Genomic DNA, 24,779 nt, shown 5'->3' on the forward strand with positions numbered 1-24,779 from the left:
ACTCTCTGCACCTCTGCTTTAGCAGTTGTATTCTTGGCTGCCGAATGCTGTGCTCCGATTTGGCTAAACAGCCCACATGTAAAAAAAGATCCCGCGACCACAGCTGCGACGTACTGGCGCTCTTGTACGTGAATACAAAAACAAAATGGGAAATCAAAGCCTGCCAATCCACCAAGACATTGAGGCTGAAAACACTAATAGGCTTTGATCTAGGAACCCGCCAACAAGAACAGCAAGGAACTGTGTACAAGAAGGTTTCAGTATCACAAATGCATGGTCGGAAAAATGGAACGCATGGCAAAATCATAACATGCCTTGCGTCACACAAAAGCCACCTGGTTTTGACCTACCACGCAAAATGTGGTCCACTCTAATAGGATTAGAACTTGTCATGGCAGATGTGCTTACTCCCTGTATAAATGGGGTAAAATACCATCCCCTCAGTGTGACTGCGGAGTAAGTCAGACCATCAGCCACATTGTTGAGGAGTGTTCCAGAAGAGCCTATAATGGGAGCCCTGACGACTTCCTGCTCGCAACTCCAGAGTCGATATATTATATTAATAGACTTGATGTTTGTTTGTAATCCGTAAACTTTGTTATATTAGTAATGTTGGTTTACAATTATTAACGTTTGTTATATTAGTGATTTGTCTGTTTGTTTCTTATGTGTCTGTATTGCCATATGATAAATAAATAATAAATTTATGAGTAGACCTAATGGTTCATTGCCCTCATATACATCTTTATGTACACTATAATTAAATACTTCCTGGTAAAAATAAAATCTATTTTACACTTCACTCTCACTTCTTAGTACCTCCTCTAATACCCTAGAGTCCTCTTCCACTTTTCAACTTCTATAATCTTAGTAGATACTGTGTCTACACATATTATTCAACTCATGGTAGATACTATGTCTACCTGTATTAATCAACTCTTAATAGATACTGTGTCTACAAATATGATCAAGTCCCACTTCTCTATGACTCATCACTTAATCAGTGTGTTTGCTACCCTGACTTTTCTTAAATGATTATCATGATTAGCTCCAACCTTGCTTATCACTGTTTAATAATTATTCCACAAGCTCTTCTGCACCTAACTCTCTCAGCACATGAGTTGATTGCTACAATTCTTTCTTTACATGTATACACTTCTATGTACATGTATGTATATGCAAGACAAGACCAAGGAAAAGGAACAATGTAAAATTATCACTTCAAAAACAATGTGTGCATCTTTTCAGATGTAGACATATGTTTTCCCCTTACAATCCTTGGCAGTTCTTACATCCTTTTAATCTGTAACTTTACTGTTTGTATATTCGTATTACTTTGTGTGTCTGTGGAAGTGTTTTCGTGTAGTCTGATTCTTCAGCCTTCTTCTCTGAAGATAAGTTGTAGGTTATTGGAAAGCACGGAAACTAGGAAGGACTTCTATGATAGAAGTAGATGAATATGGAAAGAGGGAAAAATAGATAGGTCCTCAAACAAGAAGTAAGAAAGTAAAAAGGGGGGATGTGGTTGCTAAGATCAAAGAAGAAAAAGAAGTCAGCCCCAAAGACAGGAAACCCTTCCCACCCCCCTTCCTCAAGGTCCCTACCACACCGGCACTTGAGTGAGAAGCCAGAGGAGGCATGGTGTTAAATCGTCTCCTACAGAATGGACATTCCCACCTTCACCCTTGAGGTCCCTGAATAAAATATTAGCAACCCTATGGAGGTGAAGAATCAGGCACACTTGTTTGCAAGGGTCATTTGAAAAGTGTGATGTATGTTTTGTGTTAGTCAGGATTTATCTGTTAGCGTAAATCGTGTTTTTACCTACACTACCCACCCCGTTTTAACATTGATACAAACTCTCCCCTCTACATCACATCTAATAAAAAGTGTAAAATATTCTGTACCAAGTATAAAATTAAATATTCCATTATCACAATCATTTAAATAGTAACAATAGTATGTTTTCCACAAATATAATATTCCATTCAGTTTACTAAGAAAAATATGCTTCAATGACTAACTCTATTATCTACAAGAAACACAAGAAACAACAGAAAATTTAAGTTCCTAGCTTTCGTAATAAACGTTCCTTCATCAGGGAGGAGAGAGGGGAAAGAAAGGGAAGAAGGGAAAGTGGATTTAGTTACTCACAACCCAGGTTATGAAGCAACAGGGAAAGGAAAACAGGGAGGGTAGCAAGGATGGAGGCATGGTTGTCAGAGGGAAGCCAAAGATATTCTACTGTAGGTACTGCACCAGCTTCAAACCAAAGAGGATGCATACAGAAGTAAAGAGGTGTATAGTATAAAGATGTAGGATGAAAAGATGCATGAATGGCTAAAGAGGAAAGGAAAAGAGGAGAAGACTGAAAAGTAAATGGGAGTGAGGTTGTTTAACGTAGGTTCAGTCCAGGGGGATAGCGGGATGAAAGGATGTGCTGGAGTGCAAGTTCCCATCTCCGCAGTTCAGAGGGACTGGTGTTGGGTGGGAGAAGCCAAATGGCACATACGGTGTAGCAGGTTCCTAGGTCCCTAGAATTATGCTGGAGGGCATGCTCCGCTACTGGGTATTGGACATCTCCTAGGCGGACAGTTCGTCTGTGTCCATTCATGCGCTCAGCCAGTTTAGTTGTTGTCATACCAACGTAAAAGGCTGTGCAGTGCAGGCATGTCAGCTGATAAATGACATGTGTAGTTTCACACATGGCCCTGCCTTGAATTGTGTATGTTTTACCAGTAGCAGGGCTGGAGTAGGTGGCTGTGCGGGGATGCATGGGGCAGATTTTGCAGTGGGGTCGGTTACAGGGGTAGGAACCGCTGGGTAGAGAAGGTAGTCTGGGAATATTGTAGGGTTTAACAAGGATGTTACGGAGGTTAGGGGGACGACGAAAGGCAACTCTGGGTGGTGTGGGGAGAATTTTGTCAAGGGATGATCTCATTTCAGGGGTTGACTTGAGAAAGTCATATCCCTGGCGGAGTAATTTATTGATGTATTCGAGGCCAGGATAATATTGAGTGACAAGGGGGATGCTTCTGTGTGGTCTGAGGGTAGGAATATTGCTGTTGGACGGGGAGGAATGTATTGCTCGGGAGATCTGTTTGTGGACAAGGTCTGCAAGATAGTTGCGGGAGAGGAAAGCACTGGTCAGGTTATTGGTGTAATTGTTGAGGGATTCGTCACTGGAGCAGATACGTTTGCCACGAATACCTAGGCTGTAGGAAAGGGAGCGTTTGATGTGGAATGGATGGCAGCTATCAAAGTGAAGGTACTGTTGTTTGCTGGTGGGTTTGATATGGGCAGAGGTGTGGATGTGAGCTTCAACAAGAAGAAGGTCAACATCCAGGAAGGTGGCTTGGGTTTTGGAGATGGACCAGGTGAAATTCAGATTCGAAAAGGAGTTGAGGTTATGGAGGAAATTAAGGAGTGTTTCTTCACCATGAGTCCAGACCACAAAGATGTCATCTATAAACCTATACCAGGCCAGGGGAAGCAGCTGTTGGGTCTTCAGGAAAGCCTCCTCCATGCGGCCCATGAAGAGGTTGGCATAGGATGGAGCCATCCTGGTTCCCATGGCAGTTCCCTTGATTTGTTTGTAGGTCTGGCCTTCAAAAGTGAAGTAATTATGGGTGAGGATGAAGTTGGTAAGTGTGATAAGGAACGAGGTTTTTGGAAGATCTTCGGGTGGGCGTTGGGAGAGGTAGTGCTGAAAAACTTTGCTTTTTCAAATTTGGATTGGTCTCTCTCGTTCTGTCTCTATATGCTTCTTCAATGTACTAGCACTAACCACACACACCTGTAACCTTTTTTACCACTACTAAAGGGTTATTCTTGATGCTAGAACTACATTCCATTATATTGTTGTCAATCATTTTGTCAGTTTCCTCCTTAACTGCTTCTTTCAGACTTACTGGTATTGGATATGGCTAACAGAAAAATGGAGTGTCATCTTTGATTTTAAACTTACATATGCAATCGCTGATATTACCGGGACGATCGGAAAATACTACTTCATATTCCATTAGAATTTTATATAAATCTAGTTTTTGTTCACTGGTTAATATTAGAGATTCATTTACTTTGTTTTGTATGTCAGCTCGATGTGATACATGATTTACATTATCAATCTGTGGTGATAATTGTGCTGTAGCTGTTAATCATAAACATTGATATTCAGTTGTATGTATGTAATTATCGGTTACAAACGGTATCCAACATTTACTGTCACCTTTACCAAAGCAAAAGAGATTTTCCTCGAACGCTGAAAGGCATAATCAGTCTTAAATGATGATGATGATGGAGATGATGATGATGATGATTCAATATGATGTTAAATTCTAATAACCAATCCAGGCCAAATAAAACATTCCTACTAATATTTTGACAAAATCTGATTTTTCCAATGTGTCTGTTCACTTGGGTTTCACGTTTCACAACCTTACTTTGTGTTCAGGTTACATCAACTATGTAAACTCCAATACTGGTAACAGCGGTAAGTAATGCGTAGTCTGTAATGGGTTAAAGAACACACTAGAAATGAGTGACACCTCACTCCCTGAGTCTATAAATATGTTAATTCCAGAAGTCTCCATAGTTCCTGCTATTATTGGTTGTGGATTGGTTGTTGTCAAGCGTGGTTTTTCCAGTAACAACCATTATTTCGTAGGTATTTTGTGCATGAAATTAACATATTTCATATGAACCAGGCCGCCTAGTGTATCTCTACAACCTGGGACCCAGCCCTGGATCCATTGACTCTATTAAGATACATTTACAACAGGTTTGGTTTAATAACCACCAGAAAATATGAACATGTCTTGCTTATAGCAAATCCATCACATGAATTACTTAAAAATCTAATCTCATTTCTTCATTTGTTCTTAACAATCATCACAGTCACTAAACCAGCAAAGAATAGCACAGGCTCCTCTCTACACTTACAATGAAACTCTACAGATCGTACAGCAGGTACTTGTCGGACGCTATTCGGCTGCTGCGTCCACATTTTGCTCACGACTGTTTTTAGATCTGCACACACAAACATGTAATGCACAGTAGGTCGGATTCATCTCTCTCACACTTCTATTTAAAATATCATGGATTCAAGACACAGGAAGGTCAAGTGGTTCTAGAATTTACGCGGAAATTCTCAAAGCACTACACCACGTATCTTACCCCCACCGAAACACCCATATTAGTACACGGTATAGTCTCCACAGGAGGCCATGTAGGCGCCGACTCTGGCATCCTGTTGAACATACGAATGGTGAATACTGTCCTGAAGGATGTTATGCCATGCCTGCTTGAGAGCTGTTAGTTGACGAATCACTTCTTGTTCCATTGTGTCCCACACATCTTCGATTGGGAACAAGTCCGGAGATTGTGCTGGCCAGAGAAGTTGCTGCACATCTTGCAGAGAACGTTGTTTCACAGGCAATGTATGGATGAGCATTATTCTGTTGGAACACAACATCTTCCCGTTGCAAGAATGTCAAAAAAAAAAAAAAACAGGTCTAACATCAGTTGGCACATACGGAGCACTGGTTAACATCCCCTCCAGAAACACCCCAGGTGAACAAGAGTTATCATACCCCAGACCATAAGGCCTGGAGTGCGGCCAGTGTGTCTTCAACAAATGCACTCTACAAGACAGCGCTCACCAGATCTACGTCATGTGTGCAAGCAACTATCACTTGCATGCAGGTAGAATCTGCTTTCATCACTGAAGACACTGGTGCACCTTTCCATCTTCAAAGTGATCCTCTTATTGCCATCCCCCCCATGAACCATTGACCTTGCCGTTGGTGGGGAGGCTGTTGAGAGGCCAGACAAACAAGTGGTTCCTGAAGAGGGGCAGCAGCCTTTTCAGTAGTTGCAGGGGCAACAGTCTGGATGATTGACTGATCTGGCCTTGCAACAGTAACCAAAACGGCCTTGCTGTGCTGGTACTGCGAACGGCTGAAAGCAAGGGGAAACTACGGCCGTAATCTTTCCTGAGGGCATGCAGCTTTACTGTATGATTAAATGATGATGGCGTCCTCTTGGGTAAAATATTCCGGAGGTAAAATAGTCCCCCATTCGGTCCTCCGGGCAGGCACTACTCAAGAGGATGTCGTTACCAGGAGAAAGAAAACTGGCGTTCTTCGGATCAGAGCGTGGAATGTCAGATCCCTTAATCAGGCAGGTAGGTTAGAAAATTTAAAAATGGAAATGGATAGGTTAAAGTTAGATATAGTGGGAATTAGTGAAGTGTGGTGGCAGGACGAACAAGACTTTTGGTCAGGTGACTACAGGGTTATAAACACAAAATTAAAAAGGGGTAATGCACGAGTAGGTTTAATGAACAGGAAAATAGGAATGCGGGTAAGCTACTACAAACAGCATAGTGAACGCATTATTGTGGCCAAGATAGATATGAAGCCCACACCTACTACAGTAGTACAAGTTTATATGTCAACTAGCTCTGCAGATGATGAAGAAATTGAAGAAATGTATGATCAAATAAAAGAAATTATTCAGATAGTGAAGGGTGACAAAAATTTAATAGTCATGGGTGACCAGAATTTGGTAGTAGGAAAAGGGAGAGAAGGAAACGTAGTAGGTGAATATGGATTAGGGCTAAGAAATGAAAGAGGAAGCCGCCTAGTAGAATTTTGTACAGAGCACAACTTAATCATAGGTAACACTTGGTTTAAGAATCATGAAAGAAGGCTGTATACGTGGAAGAACCCTGGAAATACTAAAAGGTATCAGATAGATTATATAATGGTAAGACAGAGATTTAGGAACCAGGTTTTAAATTGTAAGACATTTCCAGGGGCAGATGTGGACTCTGACCACAATCTATTGGTTATGACCTGTAGATTAAAACTGAAGAAACTGCAAAAATGTGGGAAATTAAGGAGATGGGACCTGGATAAACTAAAAGAACCAGAGGTTGTACAGAGTTTCAGGGAGAGCATAAGGGAGCAATTGACAGGAATGGGGGAAAGAAATGCAGTAGAAGAAGAATGGGTAGCTTTGGGGGATGAAGTAGTGAAGGCAGCAGAGGATCGAGTTGGTAAAAAGATGAAGGCTAGTAGAAATCCTTGGGTAACAGAAGAAATATTGAATTTAATTGATGAAAGGAGAAAATATAAAAATGCAGTAAATGAAGCAGGCAAAAAGGAATACAGACGTCTCAAAAATGAGATCGACAGGAAGTGCAAAATGGCTAAGCAGGAATGGCTAGAGGACAAATGTAAGGATGTAGAAGCTTATCTCACTAGGGGTAAGATAGATACTGCCTACAGAAAAATTAAAGAGGCCTTTGGAGATAAGAGAACCACTTGTATGAACATCAAGAGCTCGGATGGAAACCCAGTTCTAAGCAAATAAGATAAAGCAGAATGGTGGAAGGAGTATATAGAGGGTCTATACAAGGGCGATATACTTGAGGACAATATTATGGAATTGGAAGAGGATGTAGATGAAGATGGAATGGGAGATACGATACTGCGTGTAGAGTTTGACAGAGCACTGAAATACCTGAGTCGAAACAGGGCCCCCGGAGTAGACAACATTCCACTGGAACTACTGACGGCCTCGGGAGAGCCAGTCCTGACAAAACTCTACCATCTGGTGAGCAAGATGTATGAGACAGGCTAAATACCCTCAGACTTCAAGAAGAATATAATAATTCCAATCCAAAAGAAAGCAGGTGTTGACAGACTTGAAAATTACTGAACTACCAGTTTAATAAGTCACAGCTGCAAAATACTAACGCGAATTCTTTGCGGACGAATGGAAAAACTAGTAGAAGCCGACCTCGGGGAAGATCAGTTTGGATTCCGTAGAAATGTTGGAACACATGAGGCAATACTGCCCCTACGACTTATCTTAGAAGCTAAATTAAGGTAGGGCAAACCTACATTTCTAGCGTTTGTAGACTTAGAGAAAGCTTTTGACAATGTTGATTGGAATACTCTCTTTCAAATTCTGAAGGTAGCAGGGGTAAAATACAGGGAGCGAAAGGCTATTTACAATTGGTACAGAAACCAGATGGCAGTTATAAGAGTCGAGGGACATGAAAGGGAAGCAGTGGTTGGGAAGGGAGTGAGACAGGGTTGTAGTCTCTCTCCGATGTTATTCAATCTGTATATTGAGCAAGCAGTGGAGGAAACAAAAGAAAAATTTGGAGTAGGTATTAAAATCCATGGAGAAGAAATAAAAATGTTGAGGTTCGCCGATGACATCGTAATTCTGTCAGAGACAGCAAAGGACTTGGAAGAGCAGTTGAACGGAATGGACAGTGTCTTGAAAGGAGGATATAAGATGAACATCAACAAAAGCAAAACGAGGATAATGGAATGTAGTCGAATAAAGTCTGGTGATGCTGAGGGAATTAGATTAGGAAATGAGACACTTAAAGTAGTAAAGGAGTTTTGCTATTTGGGGAGCAAAATAACTGATGATGTTCGAAGTAGAGAGGATATAAAATGTAGACTGGCAATGGCAAGGAAAGCGTTTCTGAAGAAGAGAAATTTGTTAACATCGAGTACTGATTTAAGTGTCAGGAAGTCATTTCTGAAAGTATTTGTATGGAGTGTAGCCATGTATGGAAGTGAAACATGGACAATAACTAGTTTGGACAATAAGAGAATAGAAGCTTTTGAAATGTGGTGCTACAGAAGAATGCTGGAGATTAGATGGGTAGATCACATAACTAATGAGGAAGTATTGAATAGGATTGGAGAGAAGAGAAGTTTGTGGCACAACTTGACCAGAAGAAGGGATCGGATGGTAGGACATGTTCTGAGGCATCAAGGGATCACCAATTTAGTATTGGAGGGCAGTGTGGAGGGTAAAAATCGTAGAGGGAGACCAAGAGATGAATACAGTAAGCAGATTCAGAAGGATGTGGGTTGCAGTAGGTACTGGGAGATGAAGAAGCTTTCACAAGATAGAGTAGCATGGAGAGCTGCATCAAACCAGTCTCAGGACTTAAGACCACAACAATCAACAACCTCTTATTGCACCAGTTGAGCTACGCACACTGGTGGTGTGAGTAGAAGATGGGCTAGAGATGACATTGCCTATTGTCCCACTGCTAATAACTGGTTTATAATAGACTGTGTTTACACACTTGGGCTCACAAGACTTCTTATCTGTGCTGTGTTAGCTACACAATCTGCCACTGCCACACTTACAATACGATTCTGACTGGCATCTCTGCTGTGTGGACATCCAGAACCTTGTGTATAGGTGTGAGAATGTTCACGTGACTACTTGTCTATGATGCCAGCGTCATTGCACAGCTGATACAGCCATCCAACTTGTATGTCAATTCTCTGAAAAGGCCATAATTTTCTTCACACATATGCACCACACTGAGCCTTCTGGCTGTGAACATTCCCTATTAAAGGGTAAATACAAATGTCACTCTGGTAGCTATCAGGGTTGCCGTAAGTTTCCCAAAGAGCAATTCTCTAATGTTTCCCTGATTTCCAGAGAAGTTTCAGCATTTTTCGTGAAATATTTTGAGATCTCGAAGTTAAGTTAAGGTGTAAGTTGACAATCTGTCTTTGCAGCTGCGGTACAAGAAACAATAATGCAAATGAGGAAAAACTAAAAAAACTTGCCAGCAGATGGCATTTCCTGGAGTGAGCAAAATTCTTAAGTACTAACATCGACATCTTTTGTAATGAACTGTTTTTAAATGTAGAAAGCAAGCCAAATGGTATACGTGTTTCATGAAGACCACTGATGTTATTTTATTTCAATAAAACGAAACACATTTCGTGACAAAAATATGCATTTCCTAGGAGTCGCAAGACAGATTTAAAATACCTCCACTGATTTTAGAAATAACCTCAGAAAAAAGTAGGCCTCTTGAAAGAAGCGTCTAAGGTGGGGACGAATTGTACGAACTAGCACTGTAGGTGACTACCAATAAAATGTTTGTTTTACTATGTTCGTTATTATCAGTTATTACCCACAGTGTTATATCTATTGTTTTACAGTTATTGTGTAATTTTTCTTTTGAGATAAATATGAGTACATAGAGTACAAACTGGCATTGACTGTCAATTTTCTTCTTCTTATCGTCCATACTTTTCAACATATGAACTACTTTTTAAGATGTCAAAATGTACTAGAACAAATAAAAGTGTATAAAATACCACACTGCACAATCTACTTGTGGTGAAACAGTCAACTCTTGAAATCCATTGTCCTTGGCCTCTGACCTGCTGATGAGCACCACAGTCCTGAGTCCATAAATCCAGTGCATTGCACCACCCACAAACAGATCCGGCATGCTGTCAGATCGGTGAGACTAGATCCAACAGGCAGGACCTGCACATTAGTGGGAACCGAATGGCTTCAGATTAGCAGGCCCGACCCATTACAGACATCCACACAGTTTTGGCCCATTGTGAAAGTCCACTTGCATGGCCAGCTATTCTCGAGCTACAGACAGCATGTTGATGAAATGAGTCCACAAGTAGCAATCCATGCAACAGATAACTTGTTCAAATAATCTGAAAATCGATAATAATGAGGATAGGTAGCAATTCACTGTAAAGATGATTTGAGCCACAAACAGGTACACAGGAAAGACAATCACACTCTAACCACTAAATTTTCAACCGCAGTTTTTGTCGGAAAACAAGAGCACACACATGTTCACATGTTCACTCATGCACACATGACTGCTGTCTCTGGCTGCTGCACCTACAATCTCTGAGAATCAGATCCAAACAAACCACTCATGTCTCCCTGCCTCTCGTTGGCAGCTGATAGGCTAGTGGCAAGAACTGGTGGCTGCACTGACTGCAAGTTGAGGGGAATGGTAGGAAGGAAGAAACAATAGTAATGAGAGAGTAGGGAAGTGGTGAAAGCACTCGGTTGAACCAGCCTGTAACAACGTGTGACATCGCAGTAAACAAATCATTTCATTAGGTTTTTTTCAGCTTCTTTTCCCTTCAAATTTCCTTGACATTTCCACGATTTCTTTGACATGTTTGAAATTCCCTGAACCTGTGGCAATGCTGGCCATGCCACTATGCTGTTTGATGACATTGAAACCATTCTCATATGTCGTCATGGGATCAAAATCAACATCGTCTTTCGAAATGTACTTTTTTTTCCTTCAAGCAGTTATGATGAAAACACAATGAATAATAATCCAGTTTTGCCCCCACTGTTCGCACTGAAACCACAAAAGCAACTGATAATTATTATGGATATTTTATGAATTGCAAATTCGAGAGACATTACTGTGGACAACTGTCACAGGGATTATCAATGGATACTGAAATTCCCTTAATAAATTACAATCTGTTTTTGCTGCATTATCTGTTTATCAACGCACCAAAAATCAAGGCTATGCACAAGCCATGTTGTGTGTGCGCAGTCTGCTATAGCTCCAGTAGGGGTGTACACTCCTCCATCTGCCTGAGAAAGCACGAATCTGGGAGTTTTCAAAATTTACTTTAGTGCATCTTGGCAGCTAAAATTTTAATGCTGTATTTCTTTTTGTGTTTTCTTCCTCTATAGAAAAAAAAAATTACAGGGCACATTTCAACATGTCAGACTGGACCATTGCCTTTGAAGAATGCCAATGCCTTTTTCACAGTAGCTGCTTTACTTATAATATATTCCCCTCCTAGCAATACAAAATGGGGAAGTACTTTATACCCATCTTGTACAAATATTGTTAAGAGCATAGACTTGTTTTATAAGTTTGTAATGGATAGGTAGAATGACTGTACTCTTGACATTTTGAATAACTGAGTAATTGTGCTCAGTGACATAAGATTTGTTAGAATGAATTAGTTATGTATTTAATACTACTCCGTGTTTGGTTTGCGCATTCTTTCATGTTTGAGGCACTCCATGAATGTTGCATGGCGACATGAGACAACTACCTGATAATCTTGCAACATCCCAAGTATGTGCCTCTGAGCCTGCATCACAGTGCGCGCACCATGGAGTTTCTCCTGTGGGAAATTCCATATCATTGGACTTCCCAAGAGTGGAGAGCCTCTCTGAGAAACCAGAGGTATTGTTAATCAGACTTTGAAGAGTGAGCACATAATCAGACAGTTGTAAAAGGCTAGGTTAAAATTGGCAACCCAATTAATCAAGTCATTGTTTGTGAGAAATGCGTTCCTCTGTACTTTTTCCTCTGTACTTTTTCAAAACTAATTGATTATCACAAAGGAAAATTAACTTCACAGCAAGGTTCCAATTGACAAATTTCAATGCCACAGTCAAGAAAGTCTATGGGAACCCTTGCAAGTGGCGACCTCGAATTTCAAGCCTACAAGCGGTATGAAAGTAGTAGTTCGATGCGAGATGGTGTAATAGAGTTATTGCCAAATTATTGCAAGAAACAAGAGACTCAATACTACGATATGGTGGCAGCTTTGTAAGCATTGGCTGCATTATATAATATCAGTGAACTGAATAAAATATATGGATATTCTTCCATGATGAATCTGATTGCTGCAAGCAGTTACAATAAAGTAGTCCTGTTACTGCAAATTACTATTGGCAACTGTCAAATTTAAGTTGATACATTTATCGCATATAATGACAGATATTGTCATGTATGTTGCTAAAAAGGACAGAAGGATTATTCTCAAGTGGTTATATCAATGTTTTAATTAAAATATAAAACAAAAATCTTTACCAACTCTATTCACAAGATTTTGCTAGATGAACCAAGAGCTTTTACACTTGATATTGGATCGTTACAAGAATGTATTGCGAATTATTAAAGGGAGAAGGTTAACATGATGTTTGTTATCAGTGTTCATGAAACTTTATCATCATTTGCACTATTTGTGCACGAAGTAAAAGCAATTGTGTCAGTCTACAAAGTATTCTACAGTGACAATGAGTGAATTGGGCTTGCTACCAAGTACATTGGTTGGCAGCATCCATCGTTACAAGAGCTCAGTGGATTAGAACTTCACAACTTCAAGCAAACCTGCATACTGAGTATGCATCTGTGCCTACCAGCATCTGCAGCAGTCTAATAATAATTAATCCAATGGGTGATAACCATTTGATTTTTCTTTAGTGGCACTTCCTGTACAAATTATTACTCTTATTTCATGCTTCGTAATTGGCAGGGCACAGTTATCAAGCAAGACATAACCTTTTTCATATTAGCACTAGACATTCTTCATTTACAATAATTACTAATTAGTCATTTACTATGAATTTATCCACAACAAATATGACTTTCATTAACCCCTTAACCTACAATTTAAGTTCCACTGGGCTGGGCTCAAAATTTAAACATGGTCCACCTGGCCTTTGAGACATTCTACGGTTCACCAAATCAGTCCTGTGTTGTAACAACTGCACATGACTTTTAGAATGTTAGTGTAAGTGTAAGATCCAACATGTTCAATTTTGTGAAATATTTTATAAGTAAGTACAGCTTCATGTAATAAATGTGTAAGAAATACTGCGAAAGACAAATTATCAATCAATTGAATGTAATATAAATCAATACCACTTATCTACAATTCCTGAATGCATTCATTATTCATGTAATTAGTATTTTTTTGCAAAAAGCAATAACACGGCCAGTAATCTTCAATGGTGTGAAATTGCTTGAAAATACAGGTACATTTACTAGAACTTAGCAGCTTCTGCACTCCCACATTGTTTGGATGCTGTTTTCAAACTTGTAGAAGAAATAGATTTGAGATCAGAAATTGTGGAAAACAGATTAGAAACCAAGTTACATGATGTCCACTGAGTATGTCAAAACAAAAAGAGTTAATAAACTGTACAGACATTTTAGAGAAAGTGTTACTGGAGACTAAAAGAAGCTTACATAACATTACATACAGAGACAGAGATGCAATTTCTCGGATGATTAATAGGCTGGAGCCAAGGATTCGAAGGTTAGAATGTTATGATAATATGATGTGATTAGAATAATTCTCACAATATGACACATCAAATAGTACTAGTGGTAATATTACCCATAGTAATATACACAGTGCACATGGAAATAATGAATGTGGTATATTTGGTACAGACTGTACTTCCATAGAAGAAAAGAAAGAATGTGACAAAGTCAAATAAAGGTAAGCTTAACGTTTATGTACGTGATCATTTAACATTAATGCTGAGTAAAGTACTAAGTAATAAGTTTCCAAAGTTTACACACCATTAAGTGGCATACATCCCATATTGCTGTTAGAAGCAATTCTCAGTAGATTACCAACAAGTTGGACAGATCACAATGAAATCCGGTTTGTGGTAAGTCATCTTACAGGAACTACTGCATAATGGGGCATGTTAAAATTGGACAAATTTAACACTTAGAAGGACTCTGAATTAGAATTTAAATCAAAATAGTGGAGTGGAGGAGCACAAAAGAAACTGAGACTGAAATTATTACAGTTTAAACCATATAACAATAATAATTGGAAAGAATACTGAAACTTTGTAGACCATCCATTAAGTAAAGCAAAAGATCTGGACAATCAGACTCACGAGGAATGTTTGTTGGAAGTTATTTTAAGTTGACTGCTGTGGAGGGTGCTTGATAAGTTGATAGTTAAAGACTGGGTTAAAGTAAATAATTTTTAGACTATCTAGAATAAACAGATGATCTGGAAAGTCATTCCAATAACAGCACAACGAGTAATGGCACAAAAAATAATGTCATGAATAATGACATGAATTCTGAAACAAAAAATGCAATAGGTAACACTGATTACCACTACCTAAACAAGTCAAAGCGAAAATGGAGAAATAATCATAATCCAAATAATAAAATCAGTCCTATAGAGCTGTGAATAGCCAAATTATTAGTGAAAAGAAGTGGAAAACTTGTAAACTGCCAGAGTGAGGCTCGGTCCCCTGCACTGAATGATAACAAGCTGCAAAATTTGAGTTCCTTTTTATTAAGACATGATAATGGTGTTGCTATGGTAAAAAGAACAATTTATCAAGAAATACATCCAGCTTAAGCTATAAGGATCCATACCATTGTCTATCACTTGCTAATCAGAACAGCAGATGATTCATGCATTTGCCAGTTTATTGGTGACTGGAAAAAAAAGTAATGGCATTACAGGAACTATAGGTAAACCAGTGCAGTCACAATTACTAGTAACATTTAAGCTAAATGAATATATATTTTACTATCCCATGCACATGGTGGTAGGACTGAATGTAGCCATGATATTAGATACTGATTGGCTGACAGACCATAAAGTTGCCTTAGACTTTCACAATAGCATAGTAACATTTCCGTATGTTACAGGAGAAAATACTGTGAAACTGTATTTCGATAAAGTTACCACATTTAATTCTAATATACACTTACTGCTTAAGCTCAGCTAACTGAAGGTTTCAGTAACATGGAATAGAATTGTATTGAAGAAGCAACTATAGGGGACATGAAGACTAATGTAAGTAAATCTACAGGATTAACATCACAGGAAAAGAAAGGCTTGTTACATTTACTAAACAAGCATGTACCAGTAAGTATACTTTCACTATGACTGGGAGCTGTTAAAGATATTACCTCATACATCATATACAATACCAGTGGCAGCAAAAAGCCTAGTAATTCAGGAGGTTAACAAAATGTTAACATGGGATGTTATTGAACCATTTGGTGCTTGTTACAATAGTCCTTCAGTTGTAGCTAACAAGTCAGATGGATCAGTATGAAAGATGCTTGACACAGGGACAGTGGGTGGAATAACTGAACCCAAATGAGTCAGACCCCCTGTCATTAAGGAATTACTAACTAGATTTATAGGCATGAAATACACAAGTATTGTTGACTTAATGGGATGTTATTGGCAAATACAGTAAATAAGCTTAGCACAATGTTGGGATTTTACTGAGCAAACCCCAAGTGAAGCTAATATAAAATGGAAAGTATACAAGAGCCTATTACTTCACAAGACAAGCAAAACAAAGACATGGTTATTACGCATTCCAAATTAACATATTACATTGCTAATTTGGTATTTAAATCTAAGTTACATACAGTTTGTACCTAAGAAATGTGTCATACATATGAGGAAGAACTATAGTTTTAGAAATTTATCACAACATGTTAAGAAAATACTACAATCCTGCAAAATTTGCCACAAGGGAAAAATACAGACTATGAAGGTGAACACCTTACTGTATCCCATTTTTCTTGTGGCTTTACAGGATTTGGTGGCTATGGACTTCCTTGGTACCCAGCCTAGAGGGAGGAGAGGTCTGGTGTACATCTTCATCGTCTTTGAATTTTAGTCTAAAGTAGTGACATCGTATCCTTTGAAATGACCAACTACACTTGCTCTAATTTCCTAACTAAGAAACAATTACTTTAAGAATGTAGGTAATTCTATGACTTTATCACCAAAAAATGGCACTCAGCTTACTGCTAAGCAGTTCCAGGAATTTATAGCTTAGAAAAGCGTGGATCACACGTTGATTTCAAAATAGCACCCACAAGTCAACTTGGCCAAAAGAATTATCCAAGAACCATGTAGGTTACATAGAATATATTGTGCTAATAAACATTCTAAGTGGGTAGATTTGGGGAAAGACTTTGAGCAGGTGGTGAATGAATTGCCACATTCTGTAATGCAGATTTCACTGAAAGAAGTAACGGAGGAGCAAATTGAAGGTGAATCCACATTTAAACAGATCAAGTGGCCAGCAGAAGGTGAGAATGATATGCCCCTACCAGGAGCAAATATTAGAGAAGCATTAATTACAGAAGGAGAGAGAAAAGAAAGATGGAAAAAGGGACTTCCAGTAGCTTATAAGGTTAGCAACGTTGTCTTAGTTACGAATCACAAAGGTGTGAGTTATAAACAAGTAAGTTATATCACTTATATGAATGACCTTTTGTAACTATTAGAATGCCTAATCCAAAAATGGCAGTATTAGCTGACCCATCATGGGAAGGGAGAAAGGCAATGGCCTTTTGTCAGAAGTCAACCTTAATAATATATTAAAATTTAAAGTAAAGGAATATTCAAAAGAACATTCAAACTAGTCCAAGGAACAAGAGGGGTATGGGTATTAGTTGGCCTAATTTAAGCTGCAAATATATACATATAAATGTAAATAGAGGACTTCAGAAGTTTGGTTGATGGGGAAAGGAATCAGTAGCTTTCAGAGTGGGCGATGACAGATGAAGTGTTACAGTGTTGGATTTCGAGTCTAAGAGACCTGTGAGCCCTAGGTAAGGATTGACCCATGATAGAGTGAGTTAAAAGGTGTAGTAATGGTGCATCAGTGAAGCTATATGGTAGCAATCTAGCATTGGGAGTTAAGGAAAGTATTCCTGGAGACAATACTGGTCTTGTGGCTTGGAGAGACCATAAGATTAATGGTGTCATATCAACCATTCACTATGAGACATGTTCATTATTACAATATCAAGTTCCTGAGTGTAATCCTAAGTTTTGGTGTGGCCCGATATGGCCCTGCAATTAGTGGGGTTTATATAGTTTTCTAGGTGAAAGTAGTTGTAAGTAAAATAAGTATGTTAATACTCAGATGTCAACAGTTGTCCGGAAAGTAGAAGCTGAAGTTATCACAGACACATTAAATGAATTAATTGGGATTACTCTACCAAAAACTACTACAGGAATACTGATAATGCAAGGAGCATTTAGTTATTTGTGAAATGCCTAGACCTAGAGTACTATTATCAATAATGATGACCCACCACATGTTGTGTATTCACAGTTATTTAAACAGTGTAAAGAAAACTGTACTAGATGGGATAACCAGCAGTTTTAGAGTAAGGGATAGTAAAGAAGTGAATTAAACATATTTGATAGTTACTTCTGTAAGGAAAATCACCACATGACAAACGTGGCAGACATCCTCGTACAAGAAACATTGGTCCTAACAAATATTTGGTGATATGTGAACACATAAGCTCACTCCTATGCACAAAACACACTACATATCTGATATAAACTTTACATATTTGTCATCTTAACTGTCTGTCAACAAAATGTATGGGTTGAAAATGGTGAAATATCCTAGTATAAACAAGTACAAGTTTTTTAATATATATTTCACAGAGATTTTAACCTCAAGTTTGGAAAACTTGAAATTGACACCTGTTGCTTTTGCCAGGAGAAAAAGGTGTGCATACGTTATCCTCATTCACATGATACTGCAAAAGGAGTCGACTGCAGAATTAATGGTGCACATGAGGCAAGTTAAAAAGTTCACATTTGCCTTTAATGAAACAATTAAAAGGAGTAAAGAAAATGGAAAAATTTTAGGCCTTGTATCTGACTATATGCAAAATGTAAATTTACCTAAGATCCCTGTTCGAGAAATTTAACTCGCAGTGAACGTTTTTTTATATTTTCAACACAAATACAGATTTAGCCCATTATTACATCTAACATGAAGGACAGGTCCACAAAGGAAGTTTCTGTGTCCGTGTGGACTACATTAAACATCATGTGCTCGAGACAGTTACCGAGCTACACCTATTTTCCGATAATGGTCCTGGGCAAAATAAGAATCACACACTGTCAGGAGTTTGTCTTTTTCTAACCGATACATGCAGGAGTAAACAGTTTTTTCCATTACATGGACACTCCTATATTCCATGTGACCACAAGTTCAGCCTAATAAAATGTCCCATTAGGAAATGAGACCAAATCTACACTCCATGTGAAGTTTGTGAGCTTATAGCTAATGCTGAGAAAAATCATCCATGAGCAAATACACCAGTCAAAACACACATGATCATTAGGTGTTCTACTTGGTGGCCTACTTCTTAGAAGACATCAACAGTCTCTCTTGAAACCAGATATCTTCCAAGAAATGAAGCGGTGCAGTTTCATATTTGCAAATATATTTATTTTGGATACTCACATGAACACAAAGGTGCCATAAAAATAAGTGAGTATGTAAGATCATCTGGTTTTCAAAGACTAACAAAGATTCCAAGACTTACCAAGCGGGAAAGCGCTGGTAGACAGGCACAATGAACAAAACACACAAGCACACACACACACAGAATTACTAGCTTTCGCAACCGATGGTTGCTTCTTCAGGAAGGAGGGAAGGAGAGGGAAAGACGAAAGGATGTGGGTTTTAAGGGAGAGGGTAAGGAGTCATTCCAATCCCCGGAGCGGAAAGACATCCCTTAGGGGGAAAAAAGGACAGGTGTACACTCGCACACACACATATCCATCCACACATACACAGACACAAGCAGACAAATTCTTATCCAAGAGAAAAAATACCTATTAAAAAAAAAAGCAAAATTGATGACTTCAAAAAAATTATGCCGTATATTGCACAAAAAGATGAAAGCTTTTATGATCAACTTTCACAGTGGCCAGCAGCTGATATTTCTCTCAATGATAATGAATAAAGTTCAGAAAAACATGTCTTTGTAACGTAATAATATTCTTTGGCTATTAAAGAACTGTCTCTGTAATATGAGCAAACAGCTATTACTCTTTGTTTAATAAAAACCAGCATTGTTTTCAAGTAAACCTATGCTTTAAATTTTACACAGTGTTAAGAGAGACCTAAGTCAGCATGGTAAAATAATGTGTTTCTCATTTCCTATTAGGTATAATGCATCAAAAATGGACATAACTGTAGATCTATGTATATACTCTAATATTTAATTTTACCAGTGCAGCATTTAACAGCACAAAAGAGAAAATAAGTTTTTTTTTTCCCTCAAAACTATGAAAATGTGATTTTGGTACCTTTTATCAGCCATTCATATATGTTGTGTAATAACTACAGCAATACATTCTTCAAATAGACTTGCTGACTGCACAAAACAGAGATTGTAGTTTAGGAACGATTTGTATACTGTGCATGTAGTATTTCCACTTTCAGAATCTGTATTGTATTAAGACTCAGTGTGAAGTAAGAGAACAGATGGTTCATCTACATCTACATCTACATTGTTACTCTGCAATTCACACTTAACTGCCTGGCAGAGGGTTCATCGAATCATTTTCATACTACTTCTCTACCGTTCCAAGTGGCGCGTGGGGAAAAAGGAACACCTAAATCTTTCCGTTTGAGCTCTAATTTCTCTTGTTTTATTACGATAATCATTTCTCCCTATGTAGGGGGGGTGTCAACAAAATATTTTCACATTCAGAAGAGGAAGTTGGTGATTGAAATTTAGTAAATAGATCTCACTGCAAAGAAATCCGCCTTTGTTCCAGTGACTGCCACCCTAACTCACGTATCATATCAGTGACACTCTCACCACTATTGCACAATAACATGAAACGAGCTGCCCTTCTTTGCACTTTTTCGATGTCCTCCGTCAATCCTACCTGGCAAGGATCCCATACCATGCAGCAGTATTCCAGCAGACAACGGACAATTGTAATGTAAGCTGTCTCTTTAGTGGGCTTGTCGCATCTCTGTCTCTTTAGTGGGCTTGTCACATCTTCTAAGTGTTCTGTCAACAAAGCGTAGATTTGTGCAATTTAGCGTATACCCAAAATTTTTCGGATTTCTTTTAGTACCCATGTGGATGAGCTCACACTTTTCCTTGTGTAGTGCTAATTGCCACTTTTCACACCATACAGAAATTCTCTCTAGATCATTTTTTAATTGGAATTGATCACCTGATGATTTTACTAGACAGTAAATTACAGTGTCATCTGCAAACAATCTAAGGGGGACTGTTCAGATTATCACTTAGATCATTTATGTAAACAGGAACAGCAGACGGCCTATCACACTACCTTGCGGAATGCCAGATATCACTTCTGTTCTACTCCGTGATTTACCACCTATCACTACGAACTGTGACTTCTCTGAGAGGAAATCACGAATCCAGACACACAACTGAGACGATACTCCATATGCAAGCGATTTGATTAATAGTCGCTTGTAAGGAACGGTATCAAAAGCCTTCTGGAAATCTAGGAATATAGAATCAATCTGAGAGTCCTTGTCAATAGCACTCATTACTTAATGGGAATAAAGAGCTAGCTGTGTTGCACAAGAATGATATTTTCTGAATCCATGTTGGTTATGTATCAATAAGAAACTTTCTTCAAGGTGATTCATAATGTTCGAGTACAGTATATGCTGCAAAATCCTACTGCAAATTGAGGTCAGTGATATGGGTCTGTAATTCAATGGGTTACTCCTATTTCCTTTCTTGAATATTGGTGTGCTACTTTCCAGTCATTAGGAATAGACCTTTCATCAAGTGAGCGGATGTATACGATTGCTAAAAAGGCGCTATTGTATCTGCGTACTCTGAAAGGAATCTGACTGGTATACCATGAGGACCGGAAGACTTGTCTTTCTTAAGTGATTTGAGTTGTTTCGCAACACCTAAGATACATACTTTTATGCCACTCATGCTAACAGCTGTTCTGGTTTCAAATTCTGGAATATTTACTTTGTCTTCTTTCATAAAGGAATTACAGAAAACTGTATTTAGTAACTCTGCTTTAGTGGCACCATCATCTGTAACATTTCTATAGCTATTGCGCAGTAACGGTGTTGACTGTTTTTTTGCCATTGGTGTACTTTACATATGAGAGAATCTCTTTGGGTTTTTACCATATTTTGAGACAATGTTTCATTGTGGAAACTATTAAAAGCATCTTGGTATTGATGTCAGCACTAAATTTCAAGCTTTTGTTGTAGCAACTACTATAAGAAAATTATGTTATGAACACTGACATGATTACTCAGGTACAAGGCTGGCAGATGAAAGGTACAGAATTGTTTTACAATTCTGAAATGGATACATAGAATGCCTACCCTTTATGTTTTAAGTAACTGAGACATCATGTTCAGTGACACACAGGATTTGTTTGAATGAATTAGTTACATATTTAATATTATTCTGCTTTTGATGTACACTATTTTTTTTGCATGTTCCAGGTGCTCCAGGAAAGTTGTGCAGTGACACAAGACTGTCCCCCAATTTGCTTACATCATCACAAGTATACATCTCAGTCTGCAGCACCATGTGTAGCTCCATGAAGTTCCTCCTGTGGAAGTTCCATGACAATGGGGTTCCCAAGAATAAAGAGTTTTTCTGAGATGATGTGAGACACTTAGCAGAAGCCAGAGTTGTTGTTAATCAAACTTCAGATAGCAAGCACATAACTGGACAGTTGCAGAACACCAGGCTAAATTTTTCTACCTGATTTATAAGATGTTTTTGATAAATGTATTCCTCCATACTTATTCCAATAATAATTTATTAGTACAAGGGAAAATTAACTTCAGAGAAAGGTTCTAACTGATGAATCTCAATCTCACAGTCTACATCTACATCTACATCCATACTCCGCAAGCCACCTGACAGTGTGTGGCAGAGGGTAAAGTCAAGAAAGTCAACAGGAACCCTCGCAAACATCATCTAGTCATATACTATCTATTTTAAAATTGTGGATTATTCTACCAGATCTTATAAATGTTTTAAAATTTTTCTGTTAAACTTAAATTTTAGGATTAAGTCCGTCAGTAGCGGATGCAAATTTCCACAACAAAAGTCTTATTCAATAAATAATAGCATTAAAAGGTATTTTCAGGTTCTAGACCCTACTTGCACATTACACAGCAATATTGCTGAAGCGATTACTTCTATTAATGTTTACTTGGCTTGTTCCACATTTCAGGTGTTTTTTCTCCATTATGAGATTTATGGAACACGATAAGGGAATCAATTAACTGTACATCAGAAAACATTTTTCCACTATACAATTCTACTGGAAAACTTAAGGGGACCCAGTCGTCATGGCCTGTAGTTTTACTAATATTATGAAATTTAATAACTCAAAAACTCTGATAGATACTGGAATCAAACTTTAACCAAATAATTGTAATTGTGACCTCTATGTGGAAAAATTAAAAAACTGTGGAATACATAATGGACCAAATACTAATTATTACCTTAGTTACTAAATTAGATGTAATTTTGATGTTAGCCCCACTGTAATTCCACACTATTCAAAATAAAACATAACAACAAATTTTGTTCTTTTAATTATTAACTTGCTGTGACAGTACAACAGGAATGTTTACCAATCTGTTGTTTTATGTATTTTTTTAAAAAAAGGTTTTTCAGAAGTCAATTTGTTCTCCCAATAATTTAAAAAAATATGACATGCTCAAATTTAAAATATTTAAAACATTGTTGAATATTATGGCTCCCTGAATAGGCAAGCTCTGTATTATTATTCATGTAAAATTTTGATTTTGTAGCTTTAATATTGGATGAGATAATGAGGCATAAGTATGCAAAAACACTGATTACAGAAAACTGAAATTAAGATTTGCGTGTCATTTTCTTTTAACTGATAACATGTCAAATCGTTCCAGCTCCATATACAAACTAATTCTGAGTGTTTTTTTCACAATCTTTAATTTTTTTCTTTATTATTATGACCTCTTATCTTGCTTTCAGTAGCTTTTTCAGCTTTAGCAACTTGTTGCCTGTCCACCTGTAGCAGCGCAGTTTTCATGATCTCCACAGTTTTGATGCCTAGTCTCCTCATGGTTTTTAAGTTGCTTGTTACTCCATCATTAAAGCATGTTATGGTGTCCATTACACCAATCTGAAAAGCTGAAATGCCAACAAAAAAAGTTTTTGGCAAGCACTCCCCCATGTGACTATAGACGCTTTCATTCGGATTCTGTATTTTGCCATGTAAACATTTTTCTATGAATTTAGAATCTGAAAGATGTTCTACCATAACAGTTTGTGGCATGGGGTGTGCATGTGTGTGTTTTTGTCCATTTGCTTCATACCTATTATATTTGCAACATTACATGTTTCCTTTTGGGCAGAGGCTGTGGATGACCATCAGTGGACACACTGTGAAACAGTTACCCAAATTGCTTTTTTCGTATCACTGACATTTGTGCTGTTCCTCCTGATGGCTATACCATAATATTCTGTGAGGTTTTCTATTTCTAATTTGTTGAGTCTGCTTTGTCTACCGTTGCTTTATCATCAGAGGTTTTTTTTTCCTCTCATGTCTTTGCACAGTTTCCTAAGTCTTACCTCCACACCCCACATTTCATTTTTAATTTCAGTTTCACCATACGGTTTAGCAGCCACAACATTATTGAAGCCTGCATAATCGCCGTCACAGAGGTGGTGAGTGTATTTCACATCATGTCTAGCAATTGATATACAGTATAACCCCACTTTTACATTCCTGGAATTAACTTTTCCTGCTGCTGACGACACTTTTTATCGGCTCTGTCAAATTTCTTATGCCTACAATGTTAATTTACACCTGACTTTGCATCAACATATTTATAATTTTCCTGGGATTTACGCATTACAAAAAAAAAAAAAAAAATGTTTGTGGAGAAAATATGATGCTGGCATAATGTTGGCCATCCAGTAGTATTTACAAATATTAAGTGGTTAAGTTTCTTGACAACAGGGCACAATTCATGCTGTATCTCCCGCCGCTGCTAAGCTCTATGTGGCGTTGTGGCTCATAGGTGTAACTAGGTTCATTCGAATGAAGATATCATGACCAATCACAACCATTTCCAAACTGTCTCTACTGTGGAAATGCAATTTCGTGATTGTTGTGATCATCGTGACACCTTTGTCGAACCACATGTAGCATGTTCCGGCATATGGGGCACATGGAGCAGTAGTTGACACTGTCATTCACTTTGTGTGGCTCAAATGTTTTTAGTGTAAACACAGCCCCTACGTATTTTTTTCATTCTGAACAAAACTTGTTTCGAGAATTTACTCTCATTTTCAAGTGCAGTTGGCAGCTGCAGGCTTTCCA

The 24,779-nt window shown here is 38.1% G+C and overlaps 1 protein-coding gene across 1 annotated transcript in view; it reads left to right on the top strand.

Annotated features, from left to right (window-relative positions):
- The window catches only part of LOC126363224 (E3 ubiquitin-protein ligase RNF181-like), a 76,100-nt gene extending 52,824 nt beyond the window's left edge, over positions 1-23,276 (top strand). Inside the window, exon 3 of the mRNA XM_050007946.1 lies at positions 21,895-23,276. Within this exon, the coding sequence (XP_049863903.1) occupies positions 21,895-21,996 (102 nt within the window). The 3' untranslated portion in view covers positions 21,997-23,276. The remainder of the gene's footprint in view (positions 1-21,894) is intronic.
- Positions 23,277-24,779: the final 1,503 nt, after the last annotated feature.

Source organism: Schistocerca gregaria, chromosome 1 (genome assembly GCF_023897955.1).
Source record: "Schistocerca gregaria isolate iqSchGreg1 chromosome 1, iqSchGreg1.2, whole genome shotgun sequence".
In the NCBI taxonomy this organism is placed as follows: Eukaryota; Metazoa; Arthropoda; class Insecta; order Orthoptera; family Acrididae; genus Schistocerca; species Schistocerca gregaria.